This window comes from Salvelinus alpinus, chromosome 36 (assembly GCF_045679555.1).
Source record: "Salvelinus alpinus chromosome 36, SLU_Salpinus.1, whole genome shotgun sequence".
Taxonomy (NCBI): domain Eukaryota; kingdom Metazoa; phylum Chordata; class Actinopteri; order Salmoniformes; family Salmonidae; genus Salvelinus; species Salvelinus alpinus.
Genome location: NC_092121.1, coordinates 5,869,573 through 5,886,479, shown reverse-complemented (window position 1 = coordinate 5,886,479; position 16,907 = coordinate 5,869,573). Strand labels below are relative to the sequence as shown.

The window sequence follows — 16,907 nt, the reverse complement described above, 5'->3', positions numbered from 1 at the left end:
AATCACACACCCTTTTATAAACTGATAACAGCGTTTTCATAAAATTCCATTTTTGTATTCTAATTTTAATCTGATTATTAGTCTGGTTTAGGTAGTTAAAAGGCATTAGGCCTATCAATTATGCTAACACACATAAAATGAATGAAATGGCACAGCACCTTCAGTTATCCAAATTACACTTATATTTCTGTTGAATTTGGTGTAGGTAGGCAACAGTGTTGTTCAAAATGTTAACGCATATGTCCCCGCACTGCGTGTTAATTCCCGGTCCAGTGCTCCCCTGCCCAGGATCAAGCGTCCGTCTGTGACTCTTCGCAGGACCCGTCCGCTATACCCATAATTCACCGCGCTGAGACAAAATGAAGGAATACAGCCACTGCGGGAGAACAATGTTTGGGCTCTAAAGATTGAAACGGACGACCAAAGGTGAAATAAACCAGCCGAAAGAGCTATTGGTGGTCATGTACTGGTAAGACAAAAGGAAATATATATTTTGGGCGAGTTTAAATATGTGAAACTCTGGCAAGAGTGTGGGACAGACAACAAAGCGCAAAGCTAGATAGCATACCGTTGCTGGAGCCGAGCATCAATTGTTCGCTTGAGTTGCATGGGCCATTTGTTATGGGTACGTCGCACGTATGCTCAGTTATGGTTTATTTCAGTCCTCACCCAATGCCTGTTAGAGGTTCAAGTAGTTTATATCAACTGGTTTAATTAGTTAGCCAGGTATTATGTATTTCATAACCGGAAAATGAAAATGAAGCGCTGAAAATATGTTGACGAATGACGACACACCATGTTGTCTGAAATCTCTTGCGCGTGCATACGCCGACTCGCAAATTTGTCAATCAAAATTATTTTAGAATTAACATTAATTCCATAATTTAGAATCGATGTAGGACTACGTCAGGCGAGAACGGCAGATCCCCACATGTTTGGTGTAATATTACATTCAGTACATGGTCTCATTTATTTGACCGAGTATTACTGTTATGCTGATGGCCATATTCGCTAATTATTGCATGATCCTGCATCACAAAGGGCCTGGCAGGCTGGTTAGCCAAGTGGCTAATTGCTTGGTGGCTAGCCAGACGTTAGCAGTAGCTAGCTAGCGGTCTTTCTAGCCCAAGTGAGTGACACTCGATGAATAAATCACAGCTTACCACTGGGAACCGATTTGCCGCCTACGTCATAACTTTTTTTTACCACTGAATTCGTTTAATTTTCAACTAACGCTTTCTTACAATGCATGCCAGTTTACTGTAGCATGTTACATATGCATATGTTAGCTAGCTGTTAGCTTTATTTGGTATCAGCACGCTAGCAAGTTTCATCCAATGCAATTGCAATAGAGCTAGGCTAGCTAGCTATGCTGGTGGAGACAATGAAGTTCAGAGACACGATTAAGTTACACGTGAAATCTGAAGCTATTCAAATGAACTGTGTTTTGTGAATGAAAACACACTATTGTAAAGTCATTCAACTGAATACAAGAAATTGGCTAGGTAGTGGTAGTCTGGACAATGTTAAATTATTAAGTTGCTGCTTATATTTAGTTATAGCTATGTCACCGAGTTAAGCTTTCTGATGTTTTCCTCAAGGTGATGCACTGGTTTTTGGATGATGTTCTTCTAATTCCAAAAACTCCATTTTGATTTTGCCTTTTGGAATCCTCTGTCATTCCTCGTGGCATTGTAAAATAGCACAGCAGATGAGACATGACTAACCTCAGTCATCTCAAATGTCGTGTTATGATGGTAGCTAGCTAGCTTAGAAAAGTGTTGATTTTGTGAGATCAACCTAATCTTCCTGTAGCTATAGACAAGTATATTAAACAGCCAACGTTTTGCAGTATACCCATGGTATCCGTTTTATTGTTTCTTGATAGTATTTCAGTGGCTAGTACTGGTTACTCTTGCTTGGTTATTTAACTTTAAAGCCCATGTTTGATGGGTGTCCTATGATGATGACGACCTGTAGTCACAGATTAAAATACAGAAATTGACCTTCCCACTACCTGTAGAACCTAACTGGGCTCTCGCCTTTTTTTTTTGTTAATTAGCCTAGTCCTCAAATAGGATGACAGATTAACACGCAGCTTCAGGTTCATTCCGCTCTCTCATAGGATGTCAGGGTTTAACATATTATTGGCTATACCGTTTACCCAGGTTAATTTAGCTACATCTGAGGTTGACTGAAGACAAAAAATAGCCTGTTGTTTTTAGTGTACCATAATTCACACAAGTCAGACTGTGGCTGTTTGTTGTTGACCCACAAACCCTCATTATTAATCTGGCTAAGCTCTTGATGGGGTGATCAGAGGGCATGAAACTGATTCCTCAGGGACGGTCCATTGTAACAATGCTGCTCTTCCAGTCACTGTGTCTGGCCAGTTAATTTATTTCATGTGAGTTGGTGTCAGCAGCACATGTAAGCCAAAAACAAACCATCATATATTACTGATGGAAAAGCCACCCAGATGTTAATGTTTCCTTTCCACTCATCCAGGAGTGCTGCAGCTTCACCCTGTTCTCCTCTCAACTGTGTCTGTGCGACATATGCTAACTGGGGAGAGAAACACATTTTTAGGGCAGAATACACATTTCCGTTCGCTGTAACATATGGACAATAAAGTTGCATTGTACTTCAGCTCCTGCTCTTTCTTCCCCAGGATGGTTCCGGTTGGCTCCCTTTAGTTGAACTTGCCCACCACCACCAAGTTCATCATGAGCATCATTCAAGACAAACTAGGTAATGACTTCCTGCGCTCCAATGGGAGCATGGACTCCAACTTCTCCCCTGGCATGATCATGTTCAGTCACCTGCCCCCTGTGACCAGCTTCACCCGGCTGGCCACCCAGTCTGTTATGCAGGACCTGCCAGGCCCCCACGAGATGATCCTGAAGAAGGAGCGGGACTCTCCAGACTGCAGCATGGCCGGGGTGGGCGGCCTGGTGGAGTATGGCGGGGTGGGGGACTATGTCCATGCCATGGACATCAAGCAGGAGAAGATGACAGAACATGACTACCGTCAGCCGCTGTACCCTGGAGGCCCGGGGAAGAGCACAGAGCTCCTGGAGGTGTCCATGGGCAACCACCAGAACCTGCTGGTGCATGACCTTAGCCTAGGCAACGTAAGGCCTTCTGACACATCGATACTTATAGGGCTGGTTTCCCACACACACATTAAGCCTAGTTGTGGATTAAAAAGCCTTCTCAACAGAGATTCTCCATTGAAATAGCTTTTTAGTCCAGGACTACACTTAATCTGTCTGGGAAACCAAACTGTAATGTTGTTCTTTAAACCAGAGAATGCAAGGCAAGGCACCACACCATAATAGTGAATTATTATTTATTTATTTTATTTTTTCCTTCGCCTTTTGTATGTAGACAAATGACTTTTTAGTATTACACATTTTCATACATATATTTTATTTAAATATGCAAGTTGGGCAATATATCATTAAATATGCTGATGATTGCACATCATGCAAATCCATTTTTCTGGACACTGGATGAAGTCAGCCTAAATATTTTGGTTTCATTTTAAGACACTCCATGACCGGACTTGTCCAGAGCAAATTGTGGGTAAATACTTTATCTTTCTATCTGTAAAATACAAAAGACATAGATGTACGTAAAAAGCTTTTTTGGCAAATGTTTCCCCACAAGATCTTACTTAGAATAAAAAATTGACAAGATATCCTCAATTTCCTCTGGGCAAGTCTGGTGACGGTATCTAAGCATAGCCATACAGAATTTGGTGAAGACAGATGCTTCTGAAGCTGAGGAAAAGGAGTTGGTTGGTGTGTGGGAAGGGTCTGACTTTCAGTAAATGGCAGTTGAAGAAAAGTAGTAAAATTAGGCTGTCAAACGCCTATTTAGACCCAATCACCATCTCTCCAAAGTAAGTTACTAAATAGACCAGTTTGTAACATTCTCTATTAAATGTGCTTTTAAATTGTGTAATTCAATGTAGTGAGCTTTGAAATGATTTTAAAGTGGTTAAAATTAATGATGTTGATGACTAGTATGATAAACTAAAGAAAATATACATTTATCTAAATTCAGCAAAAAAAAAGACGTGTCCTCTCACTGTCAACTGTGTTTATTTTCAGCAAACTTAACGTGTAAATATTTGTATGAACATAACAAGATTCAACAACAGACATAAGGGGAGGAGGGGTCAAAAGTAACAGTATCTGGTGTGGCCACCAGCTGCATTAAATACTGCAGTGCATCTCCTCATGGACTGCACCAGATTTGCCAGTTCTTGCTGTGAGATGTTACCCCACTCTTCCACCAAGGCACCTGCAAGTTCCCGGACATTTCTGGGGGGAATGGCCCTAGCCCTCCGATCCAACAGGTCCCAGATGTGCTCCGTGGGATTGAGATCCGGGCTCTTCGCTGGCCATGGCAGAACACTGACATTTCTGTCTTGCAGGAAATCATGCACGGATCGAGCAGTATGGCTGGTGGCATTGACATGCTGGAGGGTCATGTCAGGATGAGCCTGCAGGAAGGGTACCACATGAGGGAGGAGGATGTCTTCCCTGTAACGCCCAGCTTTGAGATTGCCTGCAATGACAACAAGCTCAGTCCGATGATGCTGTGACACACCGCCCCAGACCATGACGGACCCTCCACCTCAATCGATCCAGAGTACAGGCCTCGGTGTAACGCTCATTCCTTCGACGATAAATGCGAATCCGACCATCACTTCTGGTGAGAGAAAACCGCGACTCGTCAGTGAAGAGCACTTTTTGCCAGTCCTGTCTGGTCCAGTGACGGTGGGTTTGTGACCGTAGGCGATGTTGTTGCTGGTGATGTCTGGTGAGGACCTGCCTTACAACAGGCCTAGCGCTGATGGAGGGATTGTGCGTTCCTGGTGTAACTCGGGCAGTTGTTGCCATCCTGTCCCGCAGGTGTGATGATTGGATGTACCGATCCTGTGCAGGTGTTTCACGTGGTTTGCCACTGCAAGGATGATCAGTGGCCATCCTGTCTCCCTGTAGCGCTGTCTTAGGCGTCTCACTGTACGGACATTGCAATTTATTGCCCTGGCCACATCTGTAATCCTCATGCCTCCTTGCAGCATGCCCAAGGCACATTCACACAGATTATCAGGGACCCTGGGCATCTTTCTTTTGGTGTTTTTCAGAGTCAGTAGAAAGGCCTCTTTAGTGTCCTAAGTTTTCATAACTGTGACCTTCATTGCCTACCGTCTGTAAGCTGTTAGTGTCTTAACGACCGTTCCACAGGTGCATGTTCATTAATTGTCTATGGTTCATTGAACAAGTATGAGAAATCATGTTTAAACCCTTTACAATGAAGATCTGAAGTTAATAGGATTTTTACGAATTATCTTTGAAAGTCAGGGTCCTGAAAAAGGGACGTTTCTTTTTTTGCTGAGATTAGTTTGACATTATGTAAATTTCTGAATAATATTAATGGACCAAAATACCAACAAATCTCAAAATTGATAGGTAAATGCAAAAATGTATTTTCAGCCTATGGTGTCTGGCCTTAACCCACACCAAATCTCCCTCTTTTGTTATGTTAAAGGAAAATGTTCTCTATTGAAATGTCTAATTTACTGCAGCATTACAATTAGTAAAAATAATAATAATTACTCCGGAGGTTTGGTTGATCAGATGTCCACCTGCCTTTTGGGGTGTGGGTTTGTAAAATGGCCAATCTCACCAAAGACTGATGGTTAGGGGTAATGTGTGAAAGGGTGGGGGCAGCAGAGTGGGAGGATTTAGTAATGTTGACCTAAATATAAGGCATCAAATGCAAAATATATCCCTCCCAAAATGATTGGAATTGGGCCTCTCCGTGTGAATGGAAACGTCTTGGTAAGGACGCTGTCATCTTGTTTGAGCTTGCACTCACACATTGTCTTTACACACACACATGCTCTCTCTCTACCTAACAATAGCCAGCCTCCAGAGGTTTACTAGGCAGCACTTGGCATGCTCATTGAAAAGCTAGACATATCATTTCCCGCTCACTAAATATGGTTTAAAAGTTTATCCAAGGACATCTTAGAGAATACATTACATTAACTTTGATTTATTTATTTAACCTTTTATTTAACTGCGTTATCTATACACATGTATGATTATATTACTGAGGAGACTGGAAGACAATCATTTTTCTCCACTCAAAAGCTGATTTCCTACTAAAGTTATGAGTAGTTTCATTTGGAGTGCAGTCAGAGCACCCCAAATGGTGCTATTATTTTCAGGATAATGACATGCATGTGAGCTTGCAGACATTTTGAGCCCACTGAGCCTGCGCTCCTTTGGTTGCGGAAATGAGACAGGTTTGTTTTGGCTAGCCTTTCCCCTGATCTAATACAATGATTGGTTGATATTTGAGAACTCCGTCGTCTTTCTCACATGCACCCATCCACACTCATAGGCTGTGTCCGAAATGGCACACTATTCCCTATATAGTGCAATACTTTTGACCAGGGACCATAGGCCTTTGGTCAAAATTAGTGCACTATATAGGAAATAGGATGCCATTTCAGACAGCCATGCTCTTAGTATCCATATGGTGTTGGGAAGTGTAATTGAAATGGCAGTGGGGGGGGGGGATTAAAATCCCAGTGTCCCTTTTCTAAACCCCAGACCCTTTTGTTTGAAGATTGCTCTTCATAGTGGGTGAACATGCTGAATATTAATGAGTCTGTATTTACACTTGAGCTGCTAGTTAATAAGCATAGGCCTTTTCTATGGGATTCTAAGTGTGTCTCAAATGACACCCTATTCCCTTATATAGGCCATTTTGATACGCATCCTAAATGAACAGCAGTTCTCCCATTTGAATGACAGCTTAACTGTCTGGAGAGATGCACAGAGGGAGCCATAAATATGTGGTTTATTACTCTACCTTCTGGCACTTCCCAAAGGCAGGCCTCTGCAATGGCTCAAATGAGCATTCACTAAATGCTGCATGAGTCTGTTTTTGTCTTGTGTACACATGCAATATGTAGGCTATGTGACTGAACTAGGCCCTTCCCATTCTCTCAAGTGCTCATTTAATTTTGTCTTCTCGCTCACTCTGCGCCTCCCTTTTGTCATCCAGCTGCCGAGTCGGTTAGGAAAGGAATCCTCAGGAAAGAGAGGTCGAAGGTCAAATGGTGAAGAGGGCAATCCCCGGAGGAAACGTGGAGAGCCCAAGGTGTGTGAACTGTCCTTTCTATTCAAGTTGTATGTGTTTGATATGCATCTTGTTATCTTGATTTAGATATGATTCATTCTCTGAAATTTGCACGAGAATCCATTGTTTCATAATTTTTCAATAGTTTAGGATCCATTACATCTAAGAATTTTTTTCCTGAACTTAGTGTATCTTCAGTGAAACGATCATGCATTAAATGAATGAGTTAAATTGCATTTGGTAGTTGAATTGACCTTCTTTTGTCCAAAAGCAATCAATGATGCTGGATGCAGATGGAGGCAGCCTGTGGCCCAACGGGAAGCTCCACATCTGCGAGCACTGCAGCGCATCCTTCAGGAGCTCATACCACCTGCGCAGACATGTCCTCATCCACACAGGTACCCAGGACCCTACTGACTGATCTATTAGGCTCATTTTTTAATCTGTTTTTAATTAAAAATTATGTCTTGAGGGAACATTTTTCACTTTCACAAATGAAAGAAGTTCAGTATTTGTGTTGAATTGAATAGACAGACAAGATGTTTGTTATGGGAGGTACTCATTCACATAGGCCACTGATCAAAATGTCTTTTCATTTCTAGCATTCAGTGTGGTCTCGGTTAGTTTCTCACTAGATTATAAAAGCAAAAATATCTCCAGAAATGTTTGGAATAGATCTTTTGTGTTAGAAAAACTAGTTTTTCACAAAGTCACTGTAGGAAACTTTGAAATTAAACCAGTGCAGTATTAGTTTTGAATAGAGTAGGCAGACGGAGGATTTAACTTAGTAACCATAACTGTGTGGCTGTGGTGTTGCCTTAGGTGAGAGGCCGTTCAGGTGCAGCCAGTGTAATATGAGTTTCATCCAGAAGTACCTACTACAGCGGCACGAGAAGATCCACAGCGGTGAGTGGCATGTCATATATCCCACACACATGTCAAGCACCATTAGTTGGATGACACAATGAGCAAACCTATGTTTTGTAGATGGTTATTTTTCTTTAGATTTTCTGTGATGTTTCCCATGACAGGAGAGAAGCCTTTTTGCTGTGACCAGTGTAACATGCGCTTCATTCAGAAATACCACATGGAGAGACACAAGAGGACCCACAGTGGAGAAAAGCCATACAGATGTGAGACCTGCCAACAGGTAGTGACCTCCACATGAAAAATCTACTGAAATAGGATGACATGTTGGGAGGGGAGTGGTTATGATGCATGTCTGCTTTTAACCTGTGGAAGCAGCAGCACTTTTGAATGGCCAAAACAAATGTCCCCTCAGGGACAATACATCCTAAAATGCCCACTTACATTATGGCATGAGGCATGACCTGACAAGTTATATTTCTCGGGATGGAAATGTCTTCGTGTCTATCCCATTCTGCTGTTTACGATCTGTACCCTAACTATGGTCTCTCTGCCCTGCAGTTTTTTTCTAGGACGGACCGATTACTCAAGCACAAGCGAACCTGTGGAGAAGCCATAAAGAAGGGTCTGGAGCCCGGGATGTTGGACCTGGGCTGTGAGGACATGGGGCAGGGCAGCTACGGAATCACTCAGGGAAACACTGGGGCCTCGGGCCGGAAGAGGGGCAAGTCCAAAAACTCTGAGGGAGGGGAGCGCAAGAGGAAGAAAGCGGCAGGACCGGTTGAAGCAGGAGGGCTGAGCGGAGCACACATCCACGGGGCGCCGTCGGGAGGCTACAGTCTCCATGACTACAGCGTGGAGAATCACACTGTGTCCTCATCCACTCCGCCAGGGCCCAGTATGCACCACGAGCATCACGGCCGATCCCCTAAGATGGCCTTCAAGAAGGCCAACCGCAAGGCCCTGGACCAGGGGGACTTGGGGCAGGCCAAGCAGGGAAATATGGAGCAGGGTGTGGGGATGGGCCTCATGCAGGGCTCTGAGGCAAAATCGGGTCCCACCACCACCAACTATGATGACGCCATGCAGTTCATCAAGAAGAGGCGCTACCTTAACGCGGCCAACAGTGCAGCATCAGGGGCCGGGGTGGCAGGGAGCAGCACCAACGATTATGAGGTCAACGTTGGTCACCTGTCATCCCAGCAGTCGGTTATCCAGGGGGTGGTCTCAGGCGTGATGGACAGCGACTCGCCGCTGAGTCTGCTAGACTCCTCCCCCATGGGCGTGGACAAGCACGACAGGTCGGGGATCCCTGACGAGGTGCTGCAGAGCCTGCTGGACCACTACACCCAGAAACCAGACAGCTCGCACCACGACGTGCACTTTGACCTCAGTGACCAGCACGTGGTGCTGCACCCTGTCTCAGCAGATGGCTCTGACCTGAGCCACGATGCAGACTCTCCCAGCCCGTCTGGAGACAAGACAGTCATTATGCACGAGTACTCCCGCTTCCTGCTGCAGGCCCTGGAACGCACCAGCCACAACACAGGCTTCCCCCTGGGCCCCGGGCCCCCAGCTACAGGGCCCTTCACCACCACCCACCAACGCAACCCACTCTTTACAGACAAGCACATGTACACTACGTCCCCTCTGGAGTGTGGCTTCGGCCAGCCGGTGGCCTCTCCCACCCTGCCCTCCTCCGTGCCAAAGTCCCACTTTGCGATGCTGTCGGACTCTTCTCCGCAGCACGGCTTCCACCTAAACAGCCTGGAGCCTGCCACCCACCAGCAGCTTACGCCTTCTCAGGAGCTCACCGACCAGATGGAGAAGCAACACTCCTCCTCTTCCCCCTCCTCCTACCAGATCAGCCCGTCTGACCTGGGCAGCCAGAAGGACTCGCAGAACCTGGCTTCTCTGGACCCCTCTAAGGGCTCCTACACGATCGAGAACTTTGCCCAGGCCTTTGGATCCCAGTTCAAGTCGGCCGGCCGCGGCGCCTTGTCGTACGGCACTGACTCTTGCGGGGAGGTGGACCACAGGATAAGGACGCCAGTCTCCGAATTCTCAGGGTATACTAGTTTGTTAGCCGACGTCAATGAGGCAGTAAGTACAGGTTCCAAAACCCCAACAAGCCAAAGCTACAGATAAGGGCCTGGGAGGGGACAGCATTCTGTTGGAGGTTCATGTTTTGTCTATTTTTTTATACATTTTTTTTTTAGTGCTCCTATTTTATTCTTATTAAGTGAAGTTTTAATTATTATTATTACATTGCCGCTATGTGTATGCCCCAACCCTCTCCCCAGGACTGGTCTTCAAGGACTATTCAAATGCAATTTTTTAAGATATATTTTTTAAGTAAATATCTATGTATTTAGTCTGTTTTTCTTGTGTCATTTTTGGTCTGCTCGTTAATCGTTAGAATGAAAAGTACCTTTTTTTTAAAGCAAACAACAGAGTAGCAATGAACTTGTTTTTTTTCTCCCATGAGCTTAAGGGTTTTAGCAATCAACTTTACAATTGTAGCTAGCATAATAATGAGAATAACAATGATGGCTGCAGGAAATAGCCCAGAACTGAAATAGCAAAAAATAAATAATGATATTGTCTGTTACAAGGATAAGTATTACTCAGGAAAAAGTGTAAATGGAGGAAATTGTATAGTGCAGTGAGCACTCATTTTAGAGGTGTAAATGTGCAACTACAAAGAGGATGCTTTGTTTGGTTATTTCTTGTTTTATACCTTGGTTGATGAGTGCAACAAATAATGGAGGCTGCTGCCAGCTCACTTACACTGAGAACACTTTCCACTTAGCTATATAGAGATTATGGTACTTTCTTGTCAATGTGAAACTCGTGTTTTCTTTCAATAAGGGCCATATATATTTATAACAATATATACATGTATAATAACAGCTATAATCATTCTGGGGAACTGCCAGGTGAGGTAGAGGAATTTTGGGGGGGTGTCAATTGTTTTCCTTGTTAGTTTGAGGAGAACATAGTGACGCTATTCCTTGGCCAATAGAGGTTGCTGTTGGACAGCTGTGGAATGGCCTTCCTCATCTTTCTCCCCTCTTCTTCCTCTTCAATTCTGTTCTTTCCTTAAGAGTCCGATTAGCACTTTGAGCCATTTAATTCATTGAATAAACTTAACTACCCCATAAGATCATGGAAGATATTTTGAAACAAACTGACTTGCTTTTTAAAGAGATGTGTTGATTAGGTTGGGGTTACTACCGTATGCAGATGTGGGGTTGAATGCATCTTGAGCACTGGGTTGTTAGGGGAAGGGGGGGCTTTGGATGGGATTGGGAGGGGGGTGGTTTGGAACTGGGGAGTTTTTTTTATTAGCATTATCTCCTGGATGTTATCACGTGGGGGGGGGGTTGTTTTAAGGAAATGTATTAACGGTTAAATTGGGAGTGAACGTGTTAAGTAATTCACTCTGTTCAGCATCTTTGCTTTACTATTTAAAGTTAAGTGTATTAAAGTGGCTGAATATTCCTTCCCCTGTACTGAGACAGCCTGGAAACCATTTAAGGAAGTGATCGTGTGATTAAATATAACCCATATACCTATAACAAACCCAAAGCATTAGACATTTCTGGTGTGCTGGCACTACCACAATGGTATTTTATGAGGAATGGGGTGCCTAGTCCTGGAAAATGTCTACAAATAAATTGGGTATGTCCCAAATGGCACTCTATAAAGTGCACTACTTTTGACCAGGGTGCCATTGTGGATGTACACATTGTCTAAATGAAATGTACATTTCTCTGTGCATGTGTCTAATGCATCGTTTGATTATGTAATTTCTTGTGGTCCTGCAATGAATCTTTAATTTATTTGATGTACTTTTGTAAATCAAACAATTGCAATTTATTCCATAGCCACGACTGGCCTTTTGTGCTAGAAATGCTGTCACACTTTAAAAATATATATTCTATTTTTATTTATCCTTTTATTTCCGTATGCCCCTTTTTTGTCTTGCAGTCATTCAGCCATGTTTCATGATTCTGTGACTTTGCAATATCATAGGGAACAATGACTGACCACTACAACCATGCTCTGTTTTTATTGGATAGGTGGCTGAGGTGAACAATAATGACATTGACCTTTTTCTATACCTCGTTATCACTAAACACACAAGCAGGGACAGGACAAAAGGTTGGATGTATGGAGCAGAGATGCTGTTGTATGTGGCTATTTTAAAACATTGTGTTAACGACATTTATTGGTCGAGGGCATGTTATTGCTTTAGGGTTCTGTAAATGCCTAATCTTGCCAGCCAGTGTTGCAGTCTACAGTTCAACTCATTGTCTCCAAGGTAACATTTGTTACTTTCTATATTGTATGCCTATTGTTTACAAGAGAATTTACAAAACACTACATCTAAATCTTGCCCCGGATTATTATTATTCGCAAAACTTTTTTTGTCAGCTTACAAAATTTGTAGCTGACGTTATCTTCCCTCTTATTTTGTTCCAGATTCTTGTAATGATTTGCAGGGCTGTACCTGTCCAGTGAATTTATAATTGATTAGGGGAAATAAATGCTGTTATCGAGATTGTTGATTTTGGTGTGACACTTAAACAAGTGGTTTGTTCAAATGGTGTTTTACACGTTGTCCATGAGGTGTTCACTTAAGGCAAAAGTCATCTGGGATTTGTGGTGTGTTAATTGCAAATACTTTCACAGCGTGCTTTATAGTATTTATGTTTTTAGGCTGAATTTACATGACTTGTTAAAGGTCTGTCACAAGCAATATCTGTATCCTGCCATACATAGCTTTGCTTCCACGTGGCATTGTCTTTATCATTAGGGCCTACTGTCCTTATTTTTCTTTCTGTCCTGTGACTGGGACTATATGGTGTTGGTCAGATGCGTTTTGTGAGCCAACTGTTTGTTTACCTGCACGCAATTGCTAATAAGCCATTGCTAAAATCTGATGCCCTGACCCTAACCCGCAAATATAGAAAATATATTGTAGGCTAAAGTCAGACGGTGGATTTTTTTTTTATTTTTTTTTTTAGGTGTTGCAGGATTTTTTGGTTGCCTAATGTAGATGTAAACTCAGCAAAAAAAAGAAACGTCCCTTTTTCAGGACCCTGTTTTTTAAAGATAATTTGTAAAAATCCAAATAACTTCAGATGTTCATTGTAAAGGGTTTAAACACTGTTTCCCATGCTTGTTCAATGAACCATAGACAATTAATGAACATGCACATGTGGAATGGTCGTTAAGACAGTAACAGCTTACAGACAGTAGGCAATTAAGGTCAGTTATGAAAACTTAGTAGAAAAGTCTCTTTAGTGTCCTGACTCTGAAAAACACCAAAAGAAAGATGCCCAGGGTGCCTGCTCATCTGTGTGAATGTTCCTTGGGCATGCTGCAAGGAGGCATGAGGACTGCAGATGTGGCCAGGGCAATAAATTGCAATGTCCGTACAGTGAGACGCCTAAGACAGCGCTACAGGGAGACAGGACGGCCACTGATCATCCTTGCAGTGGCAAACCACGTGAAACACCTGCACGGAATCGGTACATCCAAACATCACACCTGCGGGACAGGTACAGGATGGCAACAACTGCCCGAGTTACACCAGGAACGCACAATCCCTCCATCAGCGCTCAGACTGTCTGCAATAGGCTGAGAGAGGCTGGACTGAGGGCTTGTAGGCCTGTTGTAAGGCAGGTCCTCACCAGACATCACCGGCAACAACCTCGCCTACGGGCACAAACCCACCGTCACTGGACCAGACAGGACTGACGGCAAGTGCTCTTCACTGACGAGTCGCGGTTTTGTCTGATTGGTCTGATTCATGTTTATCGTCGAAGGAATGAGCGTTACACCGAGGCCTGTACTCTGGAGCGGGATTGATTTGGAGATAGAGGGTCCGTCATGGTCTGGGGCGGTGTGTCACCACATCATCGGACTGAGCTTGTCATTGCAGGCAATCTCAACGCAGTGCGGGCTCATCCTGACATGACCCTCCAGCATGACAGTGCCATTAGCCATACTGCTTGTTCTGTGCGTGATTTCCTGCAATGCAAGACAGGAATGTCAGTGTTCTGCCATGGCCAGCGAAGAGCACGGATCTCAATCCCATTGAGCACGTCTGGGACCTGTTGGATCGGAGGATGAGGGCTATGGCCATTCCCCCCAGAAATTTCCGGGAAATTGCAGGTGCCTTGGTGGAAGAGTGGGGTAACATCTCACAGCAAGAACTGGCAAATCTGGTGCAGTCCATGAGGAGGAGATGCACTGCAGTGCTAAATGCAGCTGTTGGTCACACCAGATACTGTTACTTTTGACCCCCCCCCCCCCTTTGTTCAGGGACAAATTATTCAATTTCTGTTAGTCACATGTCTGTGGAACTTGTTCAGTTTGTCTCAGTTGTTGAATCTTATGGTCATACAAATATTTACACATGTTAAGTTTGCTGAAAATAAACGCAGTTGACAGTGAGAGGACGTTTCTTTTTTTTGCTGAGTTTATTTCTGACATTTTGGTAGGCTATTTTGTAAACCTGGGACTAGAAGGTTCTATCAGCATTTTTGTTAAATTAGTTATTGACAGCCTTGTTCTGTGCAATGGTCTCTACCTATATTTATTTATACAGGTTCTCATTGAGGTAACATCTGTTTTTCCACAAAAGACCTGGTCCAATAGCAGCAGGGGGAACAACTTACACTAACATTAAACAAAACTAGACACATATACAGTACAATTATATATTACGTTAAAAAAACACATGTCTTGACTAAAAAAACAGCTGTCCTAAAGACAATTACCTGTTCTAAGATATTTACATCGATCAAGAGTTTAAACTAGATCAACTAAAACGATTTCTACCATGACTTGTTCTAATTCTTGGTACTGTTCAAAGCAAATGAGAAGGGGACTGTAATTCATATGTATTTACCAACCTGATTTTTTAAAAAGAACAGAAAATGGCATTTTAAATCAGTATATACCAGTGTTTAAACCTACACAAGGTCAATGACGACCAGGCAACAGCCCTGTAGAGATCACAATCATGTTAGACGTTTTTTAAATTCCTAATGAACCTGAGGGCCACATGATATACTGAATCAAGTGCTCTCTAGTGGGTGAGGTCTGCATATACAGTGGGGAGAACAAGTATTTGATACACTGCCAATTTTGCAGGTTTTCCTACTTACAAAGCATGTAGAGGTCTGTCATTTTTATCATAGGTACACTTCAACTGTGAGAGACGGAATCTAAAACACAAATCCAGAAAATCACATTGTATGATTTTTAAGTAATTAATTAGCATTTTATTGGATCCAGATGGTTATTGGCAGAAGACTTCTTACGATCATATGCAGAAGCTTTAGGCCTCTCTGACTACTTAATTCGGCAGGGGTAAGAATGTCAGGACCTGGGTTAGATTGCACATTTCCAGACAGTAGAAGCAACTAGATAATGGCAAGTCTAGATCGAGGGTTTCGACATTTGGATTTACAGATAGCACTTGAACGACAATCCATAGTCACCAGAGTCTAACACCACATATTTCAGGAGATGTGTGAAGTCCGGAGACATGGTTAAGTACCAAGAGAACAGTCCTGACATGTCAGCGCAAGAGTCCGATTTCTCCCATGTTGTTTGGGATAAATGTGCATAGTTCTCACGCGCATTTACGGAGCAAGCGTGTGGTTTCTCACAAAACTCGAGGGAGAAACAGTCATATTTCCTCATTCACAGTGCAACGGGCTCTAAATATAGTTCAAAAGAATACAAGTAAATTGCTGATGCCATTCAAATCGATCACGGTTCAGAACTTTAAAGCCAATTCTCAGAATCCATCTTTTTGCAGATAGAACCTTGTATTCCCCAAGCTATCGATTTCTTAGTCAACTGTCTGTAATTGGATACATGCAGCTTCTCTTGTCATTATACACTGAGTGTACAAAACATTAAGAACGCTTTCCTAATATTGAGTTGCACTCCCCTCCCTTTTGCCCTCAGAACAGCCTCAATTCATCGGGATGTGGACTCACAATGTGTCGAAAGTGTTCCACAGGGATGCTGGCCCATGTCTCCAATGCTTCCCACAGTTGTGTCAAATTGGCTGGACGTCCTTTGGGTAGTGGATCATTCTTGATACACACAGGAAACTGTTGGGCGTGAAAAACCCAGCAGCGTTGCAACACAAACCGGTGCGCCTGGCACTTACTACCATACCCCATTCAAAGGCACTTAAATCTTTTGTCTTGCCTTCTTTAACCTGTCTCCCTCCTCCCCTTCGTCTACACTGATTGGAAGTGGATTTAACAAGTGACATCAATAAGGGATCATAGCTTTCACCTGATCAGTATGTCATGGAAAGGGCTTAATGTTTTGTACACAGTGTAAGTTGCCCATGACAACAAAATAAACCCTTGCTCACCAGAATGTCATAAATCGATAGAATGAATGCTTCAACCTAGTCGACTTCGGTAAAGTTCTCTCTGTCATCTCTGCTTCTTTCATGAAGCAAAGACATTTAGGCACTGGGGAGAAAATGCTCCCCCCAAAAACAGGAAACATTTTCTGTGTGAAATTTCCAAATTGCATCAGTTTGACCAAATACTATCAGCTTTTATGATACTGATCAAGATAGTACTTCTACAGATGTCCCCAACTGTGCATTCGCATTCTCTCAAGATGCTGAAGGAAATAAATGTTTATCCACTCCTGTTCCCAAGTCAAAATTGTCACACCCTGATTTGTTTCACCTGTCCTTGTGCTTGTCTCCACCACCCTCCAGGCGCCGCCCCTCTTCCTTATTATCCCCTGTGTATTTATACCTGTGTTCTCTGTCTGTTTGTTGCCAGTTCATCTTGTTCACTCAAGCTAACCAG

At 43.2% G+C, this 16,907-nt stretch overlaps 1 protein-coding gene across 1 annotated transcript; it reads left to right on the top strand.

Moving 5' to 3' along the window:
• The first annotated feature begins 340 nt into the window (after positions 1-340).
• LOC139565476 (zinc finger protein 281-like) lies at positions 341-10,674 on the top strand. Its single transcript, XM_071385851.1, has 7 exons — positions 341-469; positions 2,672-3,134; positions 7,096-7,191; positions 7,442-7,568; positions 7,993-8,076; positions 8,202-8,320; positions 8,599-10,674. Exons 2-7 carry the CDS (start codon positions 2,727-2,729, stop codon positions 10,183-10,185), a joined length of 2,421 nt encoding a protein of 806 aa, XP_071241952.1. The 5' UTR covers positions 341-469; positions 2,672-2,726; the 3' UTR covers positions 10,186-10,674.
• The last annotated feature ends 6,233 nt before the right edge of the window (positions 10,675-16,907 follow it).

What these genes read in the sequence shown, in the direction of transcription:
- LOC139565476 (XM_071385851.1), top strand. Translation starts at nt 2,727, where the DNA reads ATGAGCATCATTCAAGACAAACTAGGTAATGACTTCCTGCGCTCCAAT. An exon ending in ACATGTCCTCATCCACACAG is followed by an intron (nt 7,569 to 7,992) that starts GTACCCAGGACC and finishes GTGTTGCCTTAG; the next exon opens with GTGAGAGGCCGTTCAGGTGC. An exon ending in GCACGAGAAGATCCACAGCG is followed by an intron (nt 8,077 to 8,201) that starts GTGAGTGGCATG and finishes TTCCCATGACAG; the next exon opens with GAGAGAAGCCTTTTTGCTGT.